At 46.1% G+C, this 22,814-nt stretch overlaps 1 protein-coding gene across 3 annotated transcripts in view; it reads right to left on the reverse strand.

The window, feature by feature from the left end:
- Positions 1–543: 543 nt before the first annotated feature.
- Positions 544–22,814, reverse strand: part of LOC110508383 (sodium/potassium-transporting ATPase subunit beta-1-interacting protein 3) — a 131,959-nt gene continuing 109,688 nt past the window's right edge. Inside the window, exons 5-7 of one of the 3 annotated variants that reach the window (XM_036966655.1) lie at positions 17,892–17,952; positions 3,754–3,838; positions 544–1,135 (exon numbers count right to left, since the gene is read on the reverse strand). In XM_036966655.1, the coding sequence (XP_036822550.1) occupies positions 1,126–1,135; positions 3,754–3,838; positions 17,892–17,952 (156 nt within the window). In that variant the 3' untranslated portion in view covers positions 544–1,125. Of the gene's footprint in view, positions 1,136–3,749; positions 3,839–17,891; positions 17,953–22,814 lie in introns of those variants that run through there. The other 2 variants (XM_036966657.1, XM_036966656.1) reach the window with 2 other exon arrangements.

Here is a 22,814-nt window from a genome sequence, read left to right on the forward strand (position 1 = left end):
AGAAGAGACTTGCTTGGGCCAAGAATCACGAGTAATCAACATTAGACCGGTGGTCTGATGAGATCAAATTAGAGATTTTTGCTTCCAACCGCCGTGTCTTTGTCAGATGCAGAGTAGGTGAATGGAATATCTCCACATGTGTGGTTCCCACCGTGAAGCATGGAAGAGGAGGTGTGGGGGTGCTTTGCTGGTGACACTGACACTTTAGAATTCAAGGCACTCTTTTTACCAGCATGGCTACCACAGCATTCTGCAGCAATACGTCATCCCATCTGGTTTAAGCTTATTGGGACTATAATTTGTTTTTCAACAGGACAATGACCCAACACACCTCCAGGCTGTGTAAGGGCTATTTTACCAAGAAGCAGAGTGATGGAGTGCTGCATCAGATGCCTTGGCCACCACAATCACCTGACCTCAACCCAATTGATATGGTTTGGCATGAGTTGGACTGCAGAGTGAAGGAAAAGCAGCCAACAAGTGCTCAGCATGTGGGAACTCGTTCAAGGCTGTTAGAAAAGCATTCCAGGTGAAGCTGGTTGAGAGAATGTGAGAGTGTGCAAAGCTGTCATCAAGGCAAAGGCTGGCTACTAATTGATTCCATATGTGTTATTTCAAAGCGTCGATGTTTTCACTTTTATGCTGCAATGTAGAAAATAGTAATAAAGAAAACCCCTTGAATGGTGTGTCCAAACTTTTGACTGGTACTGTATTTATAGCTATGATCTATAGATAGATCACTAGTTCTGATAGAACAATGGACAGAAATACAGCCATTGACAGCAGGTACTGTACGTCTCTGTTGTCGGATGCCGTTTGTAGTTAATTTATAATTTATAATTTATATTTGAGTACACAGTAAGAGATCAGGCCCATGTTACACTGTAATTACCCCCTCCCCATCCCCCAACCCTATCCTCTCCTTCCCTCCCACTAACAACAGAACTGGGAAGTACAGTCATCCTTAAGCAGAGCACCAGTAATTTACATGTTTGAAGGACTGAAGAGATGTAGAGAACCAGAGGAATGTCTGGCCTGCCCCAGTGAATTCTCGGACGGTTGTTGTGTCAGTCAGAGCAGCCACTTTGTTTCCATCGGAAACTGCAATGTTGCCTTCTGCCCTATTTACGTAGACCTGGAGGTGATAGAACACAGAAGACAGTAAGTGGGTGAGGAACACATGCACATGAGTACACAGGATTTCCAGGACATTTATTATCTAGGCTTTATATCCCTAGTGCTGGAGGAGGGGAAAACATTCCTTCTCTCTCATTTGCAACAGAGATGATGAAGCTATCAGGAGAGATGTCCTGCAGGCTAATAATACTTCCATTTGGGCTAAGGGAAATTAAAGGACTGACGCCACTGCCCAAATTGTTATTAAGTTTCCTGCATAATTGAATAGATCATTCCAATGGAAGCTGTGATGGTGGTTATAAGGCAGAGAACCTCCAATCCATGGTATTTCTACAGGTAACTGCCAAAATAAAGGAAACACTTGAGTAAATGAGGTACACAAAGTATGTTGAAAGCAGGTGCTTGCACACAGGTGTGGAATTAACATCTCAGCGTGCTTAGGGTCGTATAAAATGCCCAGTTGCCCATTATTTAGGCTACCAAGGCTAGAAGAAGAGATCTCAGTGACTTTGAAAGAGTGGTGATTGTAGGGGCAGGTTTAGCAGGAGCTTCAGTGATGAAGACTGCTGAACTTGCTGACGTTTCATGATATGGCCGTCACAGCCGCCAGAACTAGACCCAATTTTGAACACCTGTGGGAGATTCTGGAGTGGCGCCTAAGGCAGTTTTTTCCACCACCATCAACACAACACCAAATGATGGAATTTCTCATGGAAGACTGGTGTGGCATCCCTCCAACAGAGTTCCAGACACTTGTAGAGTCTATGCCAAGGTGCATTGAAGGTTGTCTGGCAGCTTGTGGTGGCCCTATTAAAACAATATGTTTGTGTTTCCTTTATTTGGCAGTTACCTGTATGTCTATATGCACAAACACACGCACACACACAATGACATGACAAACCTACATATTCCCCTAAGCCTTCAGACAAGATATAGCAGGTTTAATAGTGTTGTTTACTCCAGTCAGGCTTATTCATTCTCCCACACAGAGCTAGCAGAACCAGAAAGAACGTTGATACGAGTCACAGAAGAATAGTCTACCATGATACGGTTGTTATGTACTTCATCCCAGTAACAAAACCTGTACAATTCACATATTTATTGATTTGATATGGGCTAATCTTTAATGAAAACACACTGGGCTGATGTGTTGAGGTATTGAAGTGCATGGTTAACTGGATCAGACAGGAAACCTAACTCAAGTCTCCCACACACTAGCCTATTTCTCATATTCACCCACCCAGAAAGGGAGCCTAACTCTAGACTACCCCACACTAGCCTATTTCTCATATTCACCCACCCAGAAAGGGAGCCTAACTCTAGACTCCCCCACACTAGCCTATTTCTCATATTCACCCACCCAGAAAGGGAGCCTAACTGTAGACTACCCCACACTAGCCTATTTCTCATATTCACCCACCCAGAAAGGGAGCCTAACTCTAGACTCCCCCACACTAGCCTATTTCTCATATTCACCCACCCAGAAAGTGAGCCTAACTGTAGACTCCCACACACTAGCCTATTTCTCATATTCACCCACAGACAGGGAGCCTAACTGGCTATACACTAGCCTATTTCTCATATTCACCCACCCAGAAAGGGAGCCTAACTCTAGACTCCCCCACACTAGCCTATTTCTCATATTCACCCACCCAGAAAGGGAGCCTAACTGTAGACTACCCCACACTAGCCTATTTCTCATATTCACCCACCCAGAAAGGGAGCCTAACTCTAGACTCCCCCACACTAGCCTATTTCTCATATTCACCCACCCAGAAAGGGAGCCTAACTGTAGACTCCCACACACTAGCCTATTTGTCATATTCACCCACCCAGACAGGGAGCCTAACTGGCTATACACTAGCCTATTTCTCATATTCACCCACCCAGACAGGGAGCCTAACTGGCTATACACTAGCCTATTTCTCATATTCACCCACCCAGACAGGGAGCCTAACTGGGCATACACTAGCCTATTTCTCATATTCACCCACAGACAGGGAGCCTACCTGGGCATACAGTAGCAGACGTGTTGGTGAGGAAAAAGTATTAACACCTACCAACATGTCCCAAATGACACCCTATTCCCTATCAACTTTTTTTTGCCAGAGCCACATACCTTTATCACTGGCCAAAGGTAGTGTACTATTTACAGTAGGAACATGTCCAAAGCTCTGTCCTGTTTTCTCTGGGACCATATAAAATGTCCCGACCCCTACGACATCACACCATGGAACCAATGATCTGCTGTCATTTTTAATTGCGTGCTTGTTAGGTGAAAACTGAAAAGCCGATCAGAGTAGAGTAATTAAGGGCTTATTCCAATTAACACTGTGTTAACAAAGAATAAGTTACATCTTAATTCATCTCAAAGACTAGCTGCAGAGAAACAAAGTCATGCAAGAGAGAGTTCTCAGCACAATGGTAAAGGTCCTAGCTCAGAGAAACATGAGAAGCGCTATTAGAATACATAACACTATGTACTGCCTAGACTACCTTTGGAAGACACGATACAGTGTTCATATAATGAAAACTAACTGACACATACAGAAACATAAAAAACTCACAAACAAGAACAAATACCCCCACCCCCCACCCCACACACACCCTACTTACAGGTACATGGGCTTTAAGAGGAGGTGGGATGGTTTCTCATTGACATGGTAGAGAGGGAAGGGGTCAAATCCACCAACAAAATCAACTGAAAACAAAAGGATCAAATGGTAAAATGACAAATGCGATCAGAAGATGACAGACGTTGATAGGCAGAAAGAAACCAGAGTAAAACAACATCCCATGACAGATATGGATTGACAAAATGGAAGAAAACAATAGTGATTATGGTCAATTAAAGTAGAGAGAAAAGAGCCCAATGCTACAAAACACAGAGTTAGACATACAGCATGAGAGGGCTCACAGACAAGTGTTGACATTCCAAGGGGGTACCAAAAAATACATCCAAAAACAAACTTTCCATATTTCTATTGACTATCTGAGGTAGAGGCACACTTCTGTGAGCCCAGGGCACGAGGAGAGAGCTGTCAAAATAAGCTCTTTATCGCTGAAAAACAGAGGGTGACCTTCACTAAGTGACAGGCCGACAAACTAACTCTCTGTTTATTTACTCCGAAAAAGAGAAGTACAGAGTGCTGCAAACAGTCAGAGAGAGGGAGAGAGAGAGATAGGGGAAAAGAGAGAGGAAAGGACTTTTCAACTTTTTACTGACACAGAGCCAATGAGATGAGGTTAAAGGAGTGTGTGAAAACAGCATGTGCATGTATTATCTCAATGGATCTGAGAGTCCAGTAAACACCACAGAGGACAGGATGCAGTGAAACTGGCTCAATGGATCTGAGAGCCCAGTAAACACCACAGAGGACAGGATGCGGTGAAACTGGCTCAATGGATCTGAGAGCCCAGTAAACACCACAGAGGACAGGATGCAGTGAAACTGGCTCAATGGATCTGAGAGCCCAGTAAACACCACAGAGGACAGGATGCGGTGAAACTGGCTCAATGGATCTGAGAGCCCAGTAAACACCACAGAGGACAGGATGCAGTGAAACTGGCTCAATGGATCTGAGAGCCCAGTAAACACCACAGAGGACAGGATGCAGTGAAACTGGCTCAATGGATCTGAGATCCAAAGTAAACACCACAGAGGACAGGATGCAGTGAAACTGGCTCAATGGATCTGAGAGCCCAGTAAACACCACAGAGGACAGGAAGCAGTGAAACTGTCTCAATGGATCTGAGTGCCAAGTAAACACCATAGAGGACAGGATGCGGTGAAACTGGCTCAATGGATCTGAGAGCAAAGTAAACACCATAGAGGACAGGATGCAGTGAAACTGGCTCAATGGATCTGAGAGCCAAGTAAACACCATAGAGGACAGGATGCAGTGCAACTGGCTCAATGGATCTGAGAGCCCAGTAAACACCACAGAGGACAGGATGCAGTGAAACTGGCTCAATGGATCTGAGAGCCCAGTAAACACCACAGAGGACAGGATGTGGTGAAACTGGCTCAATGTATCTGAGAGCCCAGTAAACACCATAGAGGACAGGATGCAGTGAAACTGGCTCAATTGATCTGAGAGCCCAGTAAACACCATAGAGGACAGGATGTGGTGAAACTGGCTCGTTTCAACAGGACAGTAATTTGGTGGTGGTTCTTGAAGATAACTAATCCTGACAGAAGTGGTTCCACTTCGATAAAAACACACACTGAGTAGTGGTCAGGAAACTGCTCCACTTGGAACAGTTGTTTTATGAGAGATTCAAACAGACAAACAGAATATTTGAGGTAAATTGTAGGGACTAGAGTTCCTGATAGGTCAACTTATCTGTAGATAAACAATAAAAGAGGAGTGACAAGCTAACATGTCCCTCTCTTCTGGCTCCATTCCGGCTCCTTGGGAATCTCAGTTTCCTCTCAGCCAGTGATATATAGGATGAGTTATCAGGAAGTGGCAGCTCCAGATAAGGTGAGTGACACGAACAAAGGATAAACACACACACACACGGCTGGCCTGGACTTGTCTGTACCAGTGATTTTCTCTGCCTTGATTAGAGGTGCGAGGTAAAATATTGTTAGGAGATAATGATGGATATAATTTAATATATAAAGACACAGATAATGATGGATATAATTTTCTCCCACATAGTAGAACAGTAAGACATAGAGCGAGAGAGAGAAAAGGGAGAGAGAGAGATTGACACGCCTGTCTTTGTGATTGTCTCCACCCACCTCCAGGTGTCTCCTGTTTTCCCCATTAGTCCCCGGTGTATTTATCCCTGTGTTTCCTGTCTCTCTGGGCCAGTTCGTCTTGTTTTGCAAAGTCAACCAGCGTTTCTCTTAGCTCCTATTTTTCCCAGTCTCTGTTTTTTCCAAGCCCTCCTGGTTTTGACTCCTGATGCCAAATCCGCCTGCCTGACCACTCTGCCTGACCTCAAACCTGCCTATCCCCTTGTACTGTTTGGACTTGGACCTGTTCACTGAACCCCTGCCTGTCCTGACCTCGAGCCTGCCTGTTGCCTGGTACTGTTTGGACTCTGACCTGGTTTATGAACTATCGCCTGTCCCCGACCTGCCTTTTGCCTACCCCTTTTGGTATAATAAATATCGGAGCTCAACCATATGCCTCCTGTGTCTGCATTTGGGCCTCGCCTTGTGCCCTAATAGAGATAAAGAGGTGGGGAAGATTGAGAGAAATAGTGACTGGGAAAATCACACTGTGCGAGACATGGTTTGTGATATAATTGTAATGTATTAATGTACCAAACTGAATATGGCAAAACTACAGCTGATGTTGTGCTGTTCCAGTGGTACATGTACTAACCTATTGTCACGCCCTGGCCTTAGTTATCTTTGTTTTCTTTGTTGTTTTGGTTAGGTCAGGGTGTGACATGGGGGATTTATGTGTTTTGTCTGGTCTAGGGGTTTTTGTATGTTTATGGGGCTGTTTCCTTCCTAGGTAGTTTTTAGGTTTTTTGGTTGCCTAGATTGGTTCTCAATTAGAGGCAGGTGTTTATCGTTGTCTCTGATTGGGAACCATATTTAGGCAGCCATATTCTGTGGGTACTTTGTGGGTGGTTGTCTTCTGTCTTTGTGTCATTGCCCCAGATAGGACTGTTTCGGTTTTCACATTTATTGTTTTGTATTTTATAGTGTTCTTGTTTTTCGTCTATATTAAAGATGTTGAACACTAACCACGCTGCATTTTGGTCCTCCTCTCCTTCAGCGGAAGAAATACGTTACAGAAACACCCACCACAACAGGACCAAGCAGCGTGGTAACGGGCAGGAGCAGGAGAGGCAGCGATGTCAGGATTTCTGGACATGGGAGCAGAATCTGGACTATACAACTTGGGAAGAGATAGACAAGTGGGCGGTCGACCCTGGGAGAGTGCCGGAGCCCGCCTGGGATTTGCTGGAGCAGTGCGAGGAGGGTTACAGGAGAATGGGGTTGGAGAAACGAGCACGGCGGCGCGGTAGGAAGCCCGAGAGTCAGCCCCAAAAATGTATTGGGGGGAGGCACACAGGGAGTATGGCGAAGCCAGGTAGGGGACCTGCGCCAACTTCCTGTGCTTAGCGGAGAGTGAGAGGGACCGGGCAGGCACCGTGTTATGCTGTGGAGCGCACGGTGTCTCCAGTGCGGGTGCATAGCTCGGTGCGGTACATTCCAGCTCCTCGTATTGGCCGGGCTAGAGTGGGCATCGAGCCAGGTAAGGTTGGCAGGCTCGGTGCTCAAGAGCTCGCCAGGCTTCTTGTGCGTGTCCAGAGCCCAGTACTCCCTGTTCTCCTCCCCGCACTCGCACTGAGGTGCGTGTCCTCGGCCCAGTACCACCAGTGCCAGCACCACGTACCAGGCCTACAGTGCGCCTTTCCAGAGCTGCTAGAGTCTCCCGTCTGTCCAGAGCTGCTAGAGTCTCCCTCTTGTCCAGAGCTGCTAGAGTCTCCCGCCTGTCCAGAGCTGCCAGAGTCTCCCGCCTGTCCTGAGCCGCCAGAGCCGCCAGTATGCAAGGAGCTGCCAGAGCAGCCAGTCTGCAAGGAGCCACCAGAGCCGCCAGTCAGCCAGGATCCGCCAGAGCCGCCAGTCAGCCAGGATCCGCCAGAGCCGCCAGTCAGCCAGGATCTGCCAGAGCCGCCAGTCAGCCAGGATCTGCCAGAGCCGCCATTCAGCCAGGGTCTGCCAGAGCCGTCAGTCAGCCAGAAGCTGCCAGAGCCGTCAACCAGCCTGAGCTATCTCTCAGTCCTGGGCTACCCCTCAGTCCTGGGCTACCCCTCAGTCCTGGGCTACCCCTCAGTCCTGGGCTACCCCTCAGTCCTGAGCTGCCCCTCAGTCCGGAGCTGCCCCTCAGTCCGGAGGAGTTTGTTTAGTGGAGTGGGGCCCTTTAGTAGGGTTGCCAATCCTAGGTCGGTGGCGAGGGTCGCCGTTCCTAGGAAGAGACTAAAGCGGACAAAGACTATGGTGGAGTGGGGTCCACGTCCTGCGACAGAGCCGCCACCGTGGACAGACGCCCACCCAGACCTTCCCCTATGGATTTAGGTGTGCGGCCGGGAGTCCGCACCTTTGGGGGGGTACTGTCACACCCTTGCCTTAGTTATCTTTGTTTTCTTTATTATTTTGGTTAAGTCAGGGTGTGACATGGGGGATTTATGTGTTTTCACCTGGTCTAGGGGTTTTTGTATGTTTATGGGGCTGTTTCCTTTCTAGGTAGTTTGTAGGTCTATGGTTGCCTAGATTGGTTCTCAATTAGAGGCAGCTGTCTATCGTTGTCTCTGATTGGGAACCATATTTAGGCAGCCATTTTCTGTGGGTACTTTGTGGGTGGTTGTCTTCTGTCTTGTGTCATTTCACCAGATAGGACTGTTTCGGTTTTCACATTTATTGTTTTGTATTTTGTAGTTTTCGTCTATATTAAAGATGTTGAACACTAACCACGCAGCATTTTGGTCCTCCTCTCCTTCAGCGGAAGAAAGCCGTTACACCTATGTGCCAGTGTGGAGTAGTGGCCAGGAAATGTACGTTTTTATCGTATTAGAGAGGCAATTTCTCCCAGTGGAGTATATCTTTAAATCAAGTAAAGGTGCTCACCTTCTCCAAATTCAGTGTGGTGTGCAGTGCAGTACTGAGAAATTAACTTATCCCAACGATAAAGACTAGGTATTAAACCTGCGTCGTCCAAACCACTTAGATGTTATTCCACTGAGCTAAAGCCAAATATTAGCTCTGGGAGCAAAGTTACTCATCATGCAAGCAGTGTTGACTGAACCACCTCGACTTGAAAACATGCCAGATATGACAGGTATGTGGGTCAATGTGTTCATGTGGAGTAAATACCTACGCAGAGCAATATAAGGAAATTACAGTGTCACTAGAGGGGAAATGTTTAATGTCACAAGGGGCTATGCTTAACTTCTTGGTGACAGGGGGCAGTATTTACACATCAGGATGAAATGCATGCACAAATTCAACTGCCTGCTACTCATCCCCAGAAGATAAGATATGCATATTATTAGTATTTTGAGAGTATTTTGAGAGTATCCTGATTTGGATAGAAAACACCCTGAAGTTTCTAAAACTGTTTGAATCATGTCTGTGAGTATAACAGAACTTATTTAGCAGGCGAAACCCGAGGACAAACCATTCAGAATTCTTTTTTTTTTGTTGAGGTCACTCTCTTTTCAATGGGTTTTCATTGAGAATCCAGATTTCTAATGGACCTTCTTGTAGTTCCTACCACTTCCACTGGATGTCAACAGTCTTTAGAAATTGGTTGAGGTTTTTCCTTTGTGTAATGAAGAAGTACGGCCATCCAGAACGAGGGTAACTTGAAATGTACTGTAAGATAGAGGCACGTGACCAGAAAGCTAGCTACGCAACAAATAAATTGACATTTTGGATATATATCGATGGAATTAATCGAACAAAATGACAATTTGTGATGATTATGGGACATATTGGAATGCCAACAAAAGAAGCTTATCAAAGGTAAGGCATTAATTATATTTTTGTTTCTGCGGGGTTGAAATATGCTTCTCTCTCTTTGTTTACTGGGGTGCTGTCTTCAGATAACAGCGTCTTTTGCTTTTGCCGAAAAGCACTTTTGAAATCTGACATGTTGGCTGGATTCACAACAAGTGTAGCTTTAATTTGCTATCTTGCATGTGTGATTTAATGAAAGTTTGATTTTCATAGTCATTTATTTGAATTTGGCACTCTGCATGTTCCCTGGCATTTGGCCAGGTGGGAAGCTAGTGTCCCAGATATCCCAGAGAGGTTTTAACTAACAGAGACTAAGACCACCTATCTGTCACAATAACATTCTGAGAGAGAGGTTGGGGGGTTATGGGGTTGGAGGCAGACTGACAGTGTGGAAAAAGAAAAAAGAGGGAAGGAGAGATAGATGGGGAGCCAGAAAGAAGATAAAACAACAGGGAAGGAGAGAGATGGATGGGGAGCCAGAAAGAAGATAAAACAACAGGGAAGGAGAGAGATGGATGGGGAGCCAGAAAGAAGATAAAACAACAGGGAAGGAGAGAGATGGATGGGGAGTCAGAAAGAAGATAAAACAACAGGGAAGGAGAGAGATGGATGGGGAGCCAGAAAGAAGATAAAACAACAGGGAAGGAGAGAGATGGATGGGGAGTCAGAAATAAGATAAAACAACAGGGAAGGAGAGAGATGGATGGGGAGCCAGAAAGAAGATAAAACAACAGGGAAGGAGAGAGATGGATGGGGAGCCAGAAAGAAGAACAGGGAAGGAGAGAGAAGGATGGGGAGCCAGAAAGAAGAATAGGGAAGGAGAGATGGATGGGGAGCCAGAAAGAAGATAAAACAACAGGGAAGGAGAGAGATGGATGGGGAGCCAGAAAGAAGATAAAACAACAGGGAAGGAGAGAGATGGATGGGGAGTCAGAAAGAAGATAAAACAACAGGGAAGGAGAGATGGATGGGGAGTCAGAAAGAAGATAAAACAACAGGGAAGGAGAGAGATGGATGGGGAGCCAGAAAGAAGAACAGGGAAGGAGAGATGGATGGGGAGCCAGAAAGAAGATAAAACAACAGGGAAAGAGAGAGATGGATGGGGAGCCAGAAAGAAGATAAAACAACAGGGAAGGAGAGAGATGGATGGGGAGCTAGAAAGAAGATAAAACAACAGGGAAGGAGAGAGATGGATGGGGAGCCAGAAAGAAGATAAAACAACAGGGAAGGAGAGATGGATGGGGAGCCAGAAAGAAGATAAAACAACAGGGAAGGAGAGAGATGGATGGGGAGTCAGAAAGAAGATAAAACAACAGGGAAGGAGAGAGATGGATGGGGAGCTAGAAAGAAGATAAAACAACAGGGAAGGAGAGATGGATGGGGAGCCAGAAAGAAGATAAAACAACAGGGAAGGAGAGAGATGGATGGGGAGCTAGAAAGAAGATAAAACAACTGGGAAGGAGAGATGGATGGGGAACCAGAAAGAAGATAAAACAACAGGGAAGGAGAGAGATGGAAGGGGAGCCAGAAAGAAGATAAAACAACAGGGAAGGAGAGATGGATGGGGAGCCAGAAAGAAGATAAAACAACAGGGAAGGAGAGAGATGGAAGGGGAGCCAGAAAGAAGATAAAACAACAGGGAAGGAGAGATGGATGGGAAGCCAGAAAGAAGATAAAACAACAGGGAAGGAGAGATATGGATGGGGAGCTAGAAAGAAGATAAAACAACAGGGAAGGAGAGATGGATGGGGAGCCAGAAAGAAGATAAAACAACAGGGAAGGAGAGATGGATGGGGAGCCAGAAAGAAGAACTGGGAAGGAGAGATGGATGGGGAACCAGAAAGAAGATAAAACAACAGGGAAGGAGAGAGATGGAAGGGGAGCCAGAAAGAAGATAAAACAACAGGGAAGGAGAGATGGATGGGGAGCCAGAAAGAAGATAAAACAACAGGGAAGGAGAGAGATGGAAAGGGAGCCAGAAAGAAGATAAAACAACAGGGAAGGAGAGATGGATGGGGAGCCAGAAAGAAGATAAAACAACAGGGAAGGAGAGATATGGATGGGGAGCTAGAAAGAAGATAAAACAACAGGGAAGGAGAGATGGATGGGGAGCCAGAAAGAAGATAAAACAACAGGGAAGGAGAGAGATGGAAGGGGAGCCAGAAAGAAGATAAAACAACAGGGAAGGAGAGATGGATGGGGAGCCAGAAAGAAGATAAAACAACAGGGAAGGAGAGATGGATGGGGAGCCACAAAGAAGATAAAACAACAGGGAAGGAGAGATGGATGGGGAGCCAGAAAGAAGAACTGGGAAGGAGAGATGGATGGGGAACCAGAAAGAAGATAAAACAACAGGGAAGGAGAGAGATGGAAGGGGAGCCAGAAAGAAGATAAAACAACAGGGAAGGAGAGATGGATGGGGAGCTAGAAAGAAGATAAAACAACAGGGAAGGAGAGATGGATGGGGAGCCAGAAAGAAGATAAAACAACAGGGAAGGAGAGATGGATGGGGAGCCAGAAAGAAGATAAAACAACAGGGAAGGAGTGAGATGGAAGGGGAGCCAGAAAGAAGATAAAACAACAGGGAAGGAGAGATGGATGGGGAACCACAAATAAGATAAAAAAACGTTCCTTCTTGTCTTTCTGTCTTCTTGTCTTCCCTTCCTCCTTCCCACCCTCCTTGTTCAGGCAGATCTCGTTGTGATGGTGATGAGTATGGGCTTTACTGAGACAGTGACTAAGCACAGTGGGGCGGTGGCCCATGCTAGAACCATGGGTGTGTTCGTAAATTCAATCTGGAGTGCCAGAGTGCGCTCTGGGCATTCGTAAATTCAGAGCGTTGTCAAATTGCTTGTTGGTAAATTCAGAGCGTATCGCTCTGGGAGCGTTCAGAGGGCACACTCTACACTCTGGCCGAGGAGTAGGGTTGATCCCAGAGGTCTGACCTCACAAGGGCAGTCAAGCACCCAAGCTAACTGGCTAATGTTGGCTAGCTTGCTAGCTACTTCCAGACACAATGAGAGAACACCTCATACTGATCATTTTAACCCCGCTAGCAGAGCGGGTTGGGCTGTTTTTATGTTATCTAGAGCGTTGGTGACAAACTGTGCTGCTGGCAACAATTTAATTATGTTTTTTCACCAGTCATATTCAACGGGTGTTGATCGTTCCTAAATGCATCAGTTGTTCTGTGCTCTGGCTCACTCAGATGAGAGTGCTCTGAATTCAGAGTAGATAGCCAGAGAGAACTTACGAACGCATCCTACGTCTCTACCGATCAGAGTTACACATACCCATTCATTCACCTCTCCTTCCTTCCTTTCTCTCTTTCCCTCGGATGCCCATCGGCTCCTACTCTACCACCCCAGGCCCACCCTTCTTCTCTCCTCCCTCTGTTGCCCTATGACTCCAGGGGATTTACTGAAACAGTGAGTCAGTACAGAGGAGCTCCGCAGTTAGCCGTCACGCTAACACTAGGATAACTCTCTGACCTACTTCCCAAAGAGGCTTTTCCCCTCCACTCGCTCTGCCTGGATGTCTGCTTTATACTGATAACTTGACGCGCACACATGTATGTGTGCAGTTACACACGCGCGCACACACATACACACTCCAGCTTATGTTGATAGGAACATAAAGCCTGAGAGACATGAAGCTGATCCTTGAGAGTGTGATGCTCACTGTCCTGTTATTCCTGGCTTTCCTTAGCCGGAGTGAGTGAGTGAGTGAGTGAGTGTGAGTGAGTGAGTGAGTGAGTGAGTGAGTGAGTGAGTGAGTGAGTGAGTGAGTGAGTGAGTGAGTGAGTGAGTGAGTGAGTGAGTGAGAGAGAGAGAGAGAGAGAGAGAGAGAGAGAGAGAGAGAGAGAGAGAGTGTGTGTGTGTGTGTTTTATCCCAATCGTCTTAAAGCAAGCATGAGTATTCTACTCTAAATCGCTCCGCTGAGACTTTGTTTGTTGTGAGGGTTTTTGTGTGAAAGGAATGTGTGTCTCATCTAAATAACATATTCAGGAGCTTAGTCTTTGTGTTTGAACTCTCTCTTTCTAGAGCAGGCTTCTTTCCCTCCTTTCTCTACCTCCCTTCCTAACACATCTCTTTAGGTACTGTCACGAACCTCGCCGAAGATGGTGCCTCTTCCTGTCCGGGCGGTGCTCGGCGGTCGTCGTCGCCGGCCTATTAGCTGCCATCGATTCCCTTTCTGTTTGTTTTGGTTATTGGGTAATTGGGTACACCTGTTTTGTATTAGGGTTTGTTTGTAGGGTATTTAAGGACACTAGGCCCGCTGGGTATTTGTGCGGGCTTGTTTATTGTTACTCTGTGTTTGATGGTGTGATTTATTCAAGTCTTTATTCTCCGGACTATTTTTGTCCTGTTGTTTGGACTGGCAACTTATATACGCCCTGTGTGTTGGCGTGATTGTTTTGTTGCGCTGGTGAATAAATTTGACAAACGACAGAACTCTGCTCTCTGCGCCTGATTCCACCCACCACTCCTAGTTGATCGTAACAGGTACATCTCTCTATTTCTGTTTTCTCCTGTCCACCTCACTCTTCCATTCATCTTCACTCCTTTCTCTACCTCCCTTCCTAACACATCTATTCAGGTACATCTCTCTATTTCTGCTTTCTCCTGTCCACCTCACTCTTCCATTCATCTTCCCTCCTTTCCTCAGGTGATGGGGATTTTCCGGACGATATCGAACGATATTCCGGACGATATTCCGGACGATATCGAGTCTGGCATAATAAGGCAGCAAGGAATGGCCAGACACCTCCTAACTTATACACCTTCATGAATGACATACAGAGAGGGAGAGAGAGAGTTCCTTTTACATTTACAGATAGATCCTGACACAATCATTCCCTGCACTTGCTTCCAGAATTAGAGGGGGAAAGATGCAAGATGGAACAGTTTAATATGGCACTTCATTTGTGTGTAAATTAAGGGGGCATGGTACATGGTGTGTGTGTGTGTGTGTGTGTGTGTGTGTAGTATTGAAAATAAAAGAAGTCACGTACATATGCACAGGGCTGATTACAAAAACAAGGATGGGCATGGAAGCTGTGCTTCAAGACAGCGGTCCATTTACACGACCAGCCAGCCAGGATCAGACTAGAACTACTGAATAATTAAAACTAGGAAAGAAGCTGAATCAAACACTTCTCTTTTACTTTTCTTCCCCCCTTCTTTATTCAGCCATGTTGTTCTTGTACAAAGATAGATGCATGTGGCTCCCGAGTGGTGCAGAGGTGTAAGGCACTGCATCTCAGTGCTAGAGGCGTCACTACAGACGCCCTGGTTCAAAAATTGTAGCACTCACACACAGACACTTTCTCTCTCTGTCATTGTGTGCTTTTCAAAGTGAACGCCTGTCACCTGCGCCCTTACAGAAACAGTATCTGTCCACATGGCGGATGGATGGGCCGCCGAGGTCGGACAAAACAAAGGCAAAAGGGAAACGGCAGCGAGGGAAAAGTCAATGACTCATTTTGAAGTTGACTCCACCTCACCCTCTGGGGATGACTTAGGAGTGATTGATTACGAGATGGTCAGAGCTGATGGGCAACACTAAACATTCACAGCAACTGAATCTCCAACAAAGAAGTGGTTGTACTTCCACACCAACCAAACACACACAATGTCCTCTCCCTCACTAAACTTGTGTGTACAGCCGTTGTAAATGTGCATTACACTAACCATTGTCACCACACTCAAATGTTTCCTGCGACCCGATTAGTTAACCGTCAATGTGACCTTTGACCTCAAGGTTATGAGGTCACTGCTGCCATGAGCTGTTCTTCAAATGTGTGCCCCCCTAATAAGATTACCCACTGGGCACACACTGGTTGAATCAACGTTGTTTCCGTGTAATTTCAATAAGATGACGCTGACCCAACGTGGAATAGACATTGAATAGACTGACATCTGTTTCTGGTGGGTAGGGTCTGGTTTCAACGATGGACTCTTTTGGCATAGAGGAACTATGTCACTGCCTACGTCGAGAAGAGGGAACTTTTCTGGGGGCTCTTCCGAGTCAGACATGCCAGAACATTGCGATTCAAAACCAAAGTTTGCAGGCATACCTTTGCAGGGGTTTTAGTTAAGGTAGTTGATGCAAACTAGTCACTTGTGAAATGCACTCATTAAAAATAACCTCTGTGATCTCCGTCTTGCTAGCTTCTATTTTGTGTTTTATTCTAGTGGATAAAGTAGTGTCGTAGGCAGTGATGTAGTTCCTCTATGCCAAAAGAGACCATAATTGAAACCAGACCATCTCATAATCAATCACCCGACCCCGAGTTGCCTAGGGTCAAGTTTTCAAGACTACTCTCTCTTACCCCTTCTCGCTCCCTCTCTCTAATCCACTCTTTTGTCTTTCCTCTCTTTCTCCAAACTTTTCACCAGTTTCTTTTCTCTCGATCTCTCCCTTCAACCCCCCCTGTACTAGACAACCATATAGGTACTTGTGAAAAAGATGGACCTGTTGCAGTGGTGGGTGGGAGAAAAGACAAACATAGTCTCCTTTTCACACTACCACCTCCCACCACCACCATGAGAACTAACAGCTGGGGAGGCGGATGACAGACATGGAGAGAGAGAATGAAAAAGAGAGATGGAAAGTGGGGATTAGCCAGGTGTTTGATAATAAAGGTAAAGTGGGGACACTGTAGGGAAAGAAAATTGGGTCAAGGGTGTGAAATTGGTGTGGAATGGGTGTGATGGAGAGAATGAAGAGGATGGAATGGGTGTGAGGGAGAGAATGAAGAGGATGGAATGGTTGGGTGGGTAGGTGTGGAATGGTGTGATGGAGATAATGAAGAGGATGGAATGGTTGGATGGGTGTGGAATGGTGTGATGAAGAGAGAGAGAATTAAGAAAATTGAATGGTTGGGTGGGTGTGGAATGGGTGTGAGGGAGAGAATGAAGAGGATGGAATGGTTGGATGGATATGGAATGGTGTGATGCAGAGAGAGAGAGAGAACGGAATGGTTTGATGGGTGTGGAATGGGTGTGAGGGAGAGAATGAAGAGGATGGAATGGTTGGGTGGGTGTGGAATGGGTGTGAGGGAGAGAATGAAGAGGATGGAATGGTTGGGTGGGTGTGGAATGGATGTGAGAGAGAGAATGAAGAGGATGGAATGGTTGGATGGGTGTGGAATGGGTGTCAGGGAGAGAATGAAGAGGATGGAATGGTTGGATGGGTGTGGAATGGGTGTGAGGGAGAGAGAGAGAAGAGAATGGAATGGTTGGATGGGTGTGGAATGGTGTGATGAAGGGAGAGATAATTAAGAAAATGGAATGGTTGGGTGGGTGTGGAATGGGTGTGAGGGAGAGAGAGAAGAGAATGGAATGGTTGGGTGGGTGTGGAATGGGTGTGATGAAGAGAGAGAGATAGAACAGAATGGCTTGATGGGTGTGGAATGGTGTGAGGGAGAGAGAGAGAGAGAGAGAGAGGATGGAATGGTTGGGTGGGTATGGAATGGTGTGATGCAGAGAGAGAGAGAGAACGGAATGGTTTGATGGGTGTGGAATGGGTGTGGAATGGTGTGAGGGAGAGAGAGAGAGAGAGAGAGAGAGAGAGAGAGAGAGAGAGAAAGAGAGAGAGAGAATGGAATGGTTGGATGGGTGTGGAATGGTGGGAGGGAGAGAGAGAATGAAAAGAATGGAATGGTTGGATGGGTGTGGAATGGGTGTGATGAAGAGAGAGAGAGAGAACAGAATGGTTTGATGGGTGTGGAATGGTGTGAGGGAGAGAGAGAGAGAGAGAGAGAGAGAGAGAGAGAGAGAGAGAGAGAGAGAGAGAGAGAGAGGATGGAATGGTTGGATGGGTATGGAATGGTATGATGCAGAGAGAGAGAGAGAACGGAATGGTTTGATGGGTGTGGAATGGGTGTGGAATGGTGTGAGGGAGAGAGAGAGAGAGAGAGAGAGAGAGAGAGAGAGAGAGAGAGAGAATGGAATGGTTGGATGGGTGTGGAATGGTGGGAGGGAGAGAGAGAATGAAAAGAATGGAATGGTTGGATGGGTGTGGAATGGGAAGGGGACACACAGAGTGAAGGATACCAGCCGGTAGGGTGAGGGAAGGTGGAGAGGGGGAGTAAGGAAGGAGACAACAAGGTGGAGGAGGGATTGAGGGAGGTTTTAATGAGCCTCTCTCCTCTTCTCTTTTCTCCTCTTCCTCCTTTCCTGTCTTGCTATGTGGTTAGGTTGTGGTTCATTTAGTGTGTGTGTGTGTGTGTGTGTCAAGTTAAGTTCTTGTACTCACAGCTGTCTTCCTCCTCAGTGATGGCGCTAATGACGTAGCAGGCGTACACGAAGCCCAGGAGCTGAGAAAACACACACAGTGAGTTAGAACACACAGAGGAGTGTGTGTGTGTGAACACATGAAGTACAACTATAGGATAGAGAGGAAAGAGCAAACATACAGTACCCTAGGGGATAAACACCAGCATTCAGAAATAGCGACTGGGGACGTGAGTGTATGTACAGGGAGTAGCTGGTTGGGGGATGGCACGACAGGTTGCAATCAAAATCACTGATCAGTACATAAATCAGCATGTGCAGTATGAGTCTATGAGCTCATCTATATTACTCTCTATCTAAATAATGCAATACACAAATCAACAACATGTCCAGAGACACTTCATCAGAAAACAAACACATGAAGACACCCTGCACTTAAACAAGCTGGTATAACCATTAGATAACCAAACCAAGAACACTATTCTGGGCTCAGCAGCCTATCGTCCTGAAACTAGGCAAAGTGACAATAGGCTGTACTGTTGGCAGATGGCTGTCATCTATTCTGAGACACACACACTGGGGCTAAGAAAGAAAGACAGACAGACACTCTCTACCTCCAATGACTTGGCACACTGCCATGCCAATTAAACCAGCATCGGGCACAATGCCCTCAAAACACACACTGGGCAACCAGAGACTGTGTGTGTGTGTGTGTGTGTGTGTGTGTGTGTGTGTGTGTGTGTGTGTGTGTGTGTGTATTTGGGCATGCATGTATTCATGCACAAGTGAGCCTAGTGATGGTACAGGCTATACAGTATATGAGTGTCTGTCTGTGTTTGTGTGTTCTCGAAGGGTAATGACTAGTCCTATAATCACACCTCAGACAACATTAGCAGCCTAAATGAGTTTTAAGAGAGAAAATTGAGTCCATCCTACCTTCTCTCCGTCAGCTAATTACCTCTGACAGGCAGGCCAGCCACTACTACAGTAGTAGAGAATGAATATAGATGTAAAGCCTGGACCACACACAAGATGGTGTTAGCAGCTGGGGGCCAGTGCTTGATATGCATGAATTGCCTTGATTAAAGTGTCTGGAGGGATCAGCCAACAACACAGTCAGCAAATGCAGACGGTCAGGGTGGGGGGATAGGGCACCTAGGGTGGTTGATAGGGAGGTTGTATGTGGGTGTTTAACTCAACTGTTGACCTGAATCTGTAGCCTTTCAGACATTACATAAGTCCAACAGCTTGTTAACATTAAGTCAACGGGTCCCATGTGGCCCAGTTGGTCAAGCTTGGCGCTTGCAACCCCAAGGTTGTGGGTTCCATTCCCATGGGGCACCAGGATGAAGTCAAAAGTATACAGTCTCTACTGTAAGTCCCTCTGGACGAGAGTGTCTTCTAAATGACAAAATAACGTACACAGACAACGCTACAGTGCCTTGCGAAAGTATTCGGCCCCCTTGAACTTTGCGACCTTTTGCCACATTTCAGGCTTCAAACAAAAAGATATAAAACTGTATTTTTTTGTGAAGAATCAACAACAAGTGGGACACAATCATGAAGTGGAACGACATTTATTGGATATTTCAAACTTTTTTAACAAATCAAAAACTGAAAAATTGGGCGTGCAAAATTATTCAGCCCCCTTAAGTTAATACTTTGTAGCGCCACCTTTTGCTGCGATTACAGCTGTAAGTCGCTTGGGGTATGTCTCTATCAGTTTTGCACATCGAGAGACTGACATTTTTTCCCATTCCTCCTTGCAAAACAGCTCGAGCTCAGTGAGGTTGGATGGAAAGCATTTGTGAACAGCAGTTTTCAGTTCTTTCCACAGATTCTCGATTGGATTCAGGTCTGGACTTTGACTTGGCCATTCTAACACCTGGATATGTTTATTTTTGAACCATTCCATTGTAGATTTTGCTTTATGTTTTGGATCATTGTCTTGTTGGAAGACAAATCTCCGTCCCAGTCTCAGGTCTTTTGCAGACTCCATCAGGTTTTCTTCCAGAATGGTCCTGTATTTGGCTCCATCCATCTTCCCATCAATTTTAACCATCTTCCCTGTCCCTGCTGAAGAAAAGCAGGCCCAAACCATGATGCTGCCACCACCATGTTTGACAGTGGGGATGGTGTGTTCAGGGTGATGAGCTGTGTTGCTTTTACGCCAAACATAACGTTTTGCATTGTTGCCAAAAAGTTCAATTTTGGTTTCATCTGACCAGAGCACCTTCTTCCACATGTTTGGTGTGTCTCCCAGGTGGCTTGTGGCAAACTTTAAACAACACTTTTTATGGATATCTTTAAGAAATGGCTTTCTTCTTGCCACTCTTCCATAAAGGCCAGATTTGTGCAATATACAACTGATTGTTGTCCTATGGACAGAGTCTCCCACCTCAGCTGTAGATCTCTGCAGTTCATCCAGAGTGATCATGGGCCTCTTGGCTGCATCTCTGATCAGTCTTCTCCTTGTATGAGCTGAAAGTTTAGAGGGACGGCCAGGTCTTGGTAGATTTGCAGTGGTCTGATACTCCTTCCATTTCAATATTATCGCTTGCACAGTGCTCCTTGGGATGTTTAAAGCTTGGGAAATCTTTTTGTATCCAAATCCGGCTTTAAACTTCTTCACAACAGTATCTCGGACCTGCCTGGTGTGTTCCTTGTTCTTCATGATGCTCTCTGCGCTTTTGACGGACCTCTGAGACTATCACAGTGCAGGTGCATTTATACAGAGACTTGATTACACACAGGTGGATTGTATTTATCATCATTAGTCATTTAGGTCAACATTGGATCATTCAGAGATCCTCACTGAACTTCTGGAGAGAGTTTGCTGCACTGAAAGTAAAGGGGCTGAATAATTTTGCACGCCCAATTTTTCAGTTTTTGATTTGTTAAAAAAGTTTGAAATATCCAATAAATGTCGTTCCACTTCATGATTGTGTCCCACTTGTTGTTGATTCTTCACAAAAAAATACAGTTTTATATCTTTATGTTTGAAGCCTGAAATGTGGCAAAAGGTCGCAAAGTTCAAGGGGGCCGAATACTTTCGCAAGGCACTGTATGTGTCCTCCTGCCACAACCTGAGGGACAGCCAGTGAAAAGTGCAAAGTAATGTCGATAATATTTCCCATTTTGTTTTGTTTTGTCTTTCATACCATGTCATGTGTCTTCTCAGTCATGTTGACACTGGTCTACTACCATTGCTTTAATGTATTGTTGTTCTCATTAATATTGTTGTTGTAGTTGTTGTTAATGGGAATCCCATGTCCACTACCACTATTATTATTGCTGTTGGTCCCACCATTTATTTATATATAAATATATATAAAATATATATAAAATATATAAAAATATGTATATTTATTTTTCGATATGTATACTTGTACAATGTAAGTAATAATGAACTTGCAGGGACCTCCCGGATGGCGCAGTTGTCTAGGGCACTGCATCGCAGCGCTAGGTGTGCCCCCAGAGACTCTGGGTTCGCGCCCAGGCTCTGTCGCAGCCGGCCACGACCGGGAGGTCCGTGGGGCGACGCACAATTGGCCTAGCATCGTCCGGGTTAGGGAGGGCTTGACCGGTAGGGATATCCTTGTCTCATCGCGCACCAGCGACTCCTATGGCGGGTCGGGCGCAGTGCGCGCTAACCAAGGTAGCCAGGTGCACGGTGTTACCTCTGACACATTTGTGCGGCTGGCTTCCGGGTTGGAGGCGCACTGTGTTAAGAAGCAGTGTGGCTTGGTTGAGTTGAGTTGTGTTTCGGGGGACGCATGGCTTTCGACCTTCGTCTCTCCCGAGCCTGTACGGGAGTTGTAGCGATGAGACAAGAAAGAGAGCAAGAGAGAGAGAGAGAGAGCAGGAGGGATGGCGTTATATTTCTAATACTCGTTTCGATGTGTCACTATAGGATTCGCTCAGGTCGGATTACTGGCTAAATGTATCCAATCACACAGCGTCTGTTGGAGACAGACAGACCAATTGGCAAATGAGGGGCCACAGGCCGATCCCCTGGTAATTCTCACCTCTCTTCCTCGTGGAAGAGACTACGCTCACTGATGCTCTCCACAGCACGACTAGATTCTTGTCTTCATACTGAACTGTTCTCAGATGAACCGTGACGCTACGTGACGTGACGCTAGGACCTCAGTGTTGGGTACTGACCAAAAGGAACATTAGAGGGTCTCCAACGTTTGTGTCCAGTATGCATCGTGTCCTGTTTACAGAAGAGCGTCTCCAACATTTGTGTCCAGTATCCATCTCTTCCCGTTTACAGAAGAGCGTCTCCAACGTTTGTGTCCAGTATGCATCTCTTCCCGTTTACGGAAGAGCGTATCCAACGTTTGTGTCCAGTATGCATCTCTTCCCGTTTACGGAAGAGCGTCTCCAACGTTTGTGTCCAGTATGCATCTCTTCCCGTTTACAGAAGAGGGTCTCCAACGTATGTGTCCAGTATGCATCTCATCCCGTTTACGGAAGAGGGTCTCCAACGTTTGTGTCCAGTATGCATCTCTTCCCGTTTACAGAAGAGGGTCTCCAACGTTTGTGTCCAGTATGCATCTCTTCCCGTTTACAGAAGAGGGTCTCCAACGTTTATGTCCAGTATGCATCTCTTCCCGTTTACAGAAGAGGGTCTCCAACGTTTATGTCCACTATGCATCTCTTCCCGTTTACAGAAGAGCGTCTCCAACGTTTGTGTCCAGTATGCATCTCTTCCCGTTTACGGAAGAGGGTCTCCAACGTTTGTGTCCAGTATGCATCTCATCCCGTTTACGGAAGAGGGTCTCCAACGTTTGTGTCCAGTATGCATCTCTTCCCGTTTACGGAAGAGCGTCTCCAACGTTTGTGTCCAGTATGCATCTCTTCCCGTTTACAGAAGAGGGTCTCCAACGTTTGTGTCCAGTATGCATCTCATCCCGTTTACGGAAGAGCATCTCCAACG

Source organism: Oncorhynchus mykiss, chromosome 28 (assembly GCF_013265735.2).
Source record: "Oncorhynchus mykiss isolate Arlee chromosome 28, USDA_OmykA_1.1, whole genome shotgun sequence".
NCBI classification, from domain to species: Eukaryota; Metazoa; Chordata; class Actinopteri; order Salmoniformes; family Salmonidae; genus Oncorhynchus; species Oncorhynchus mykiss.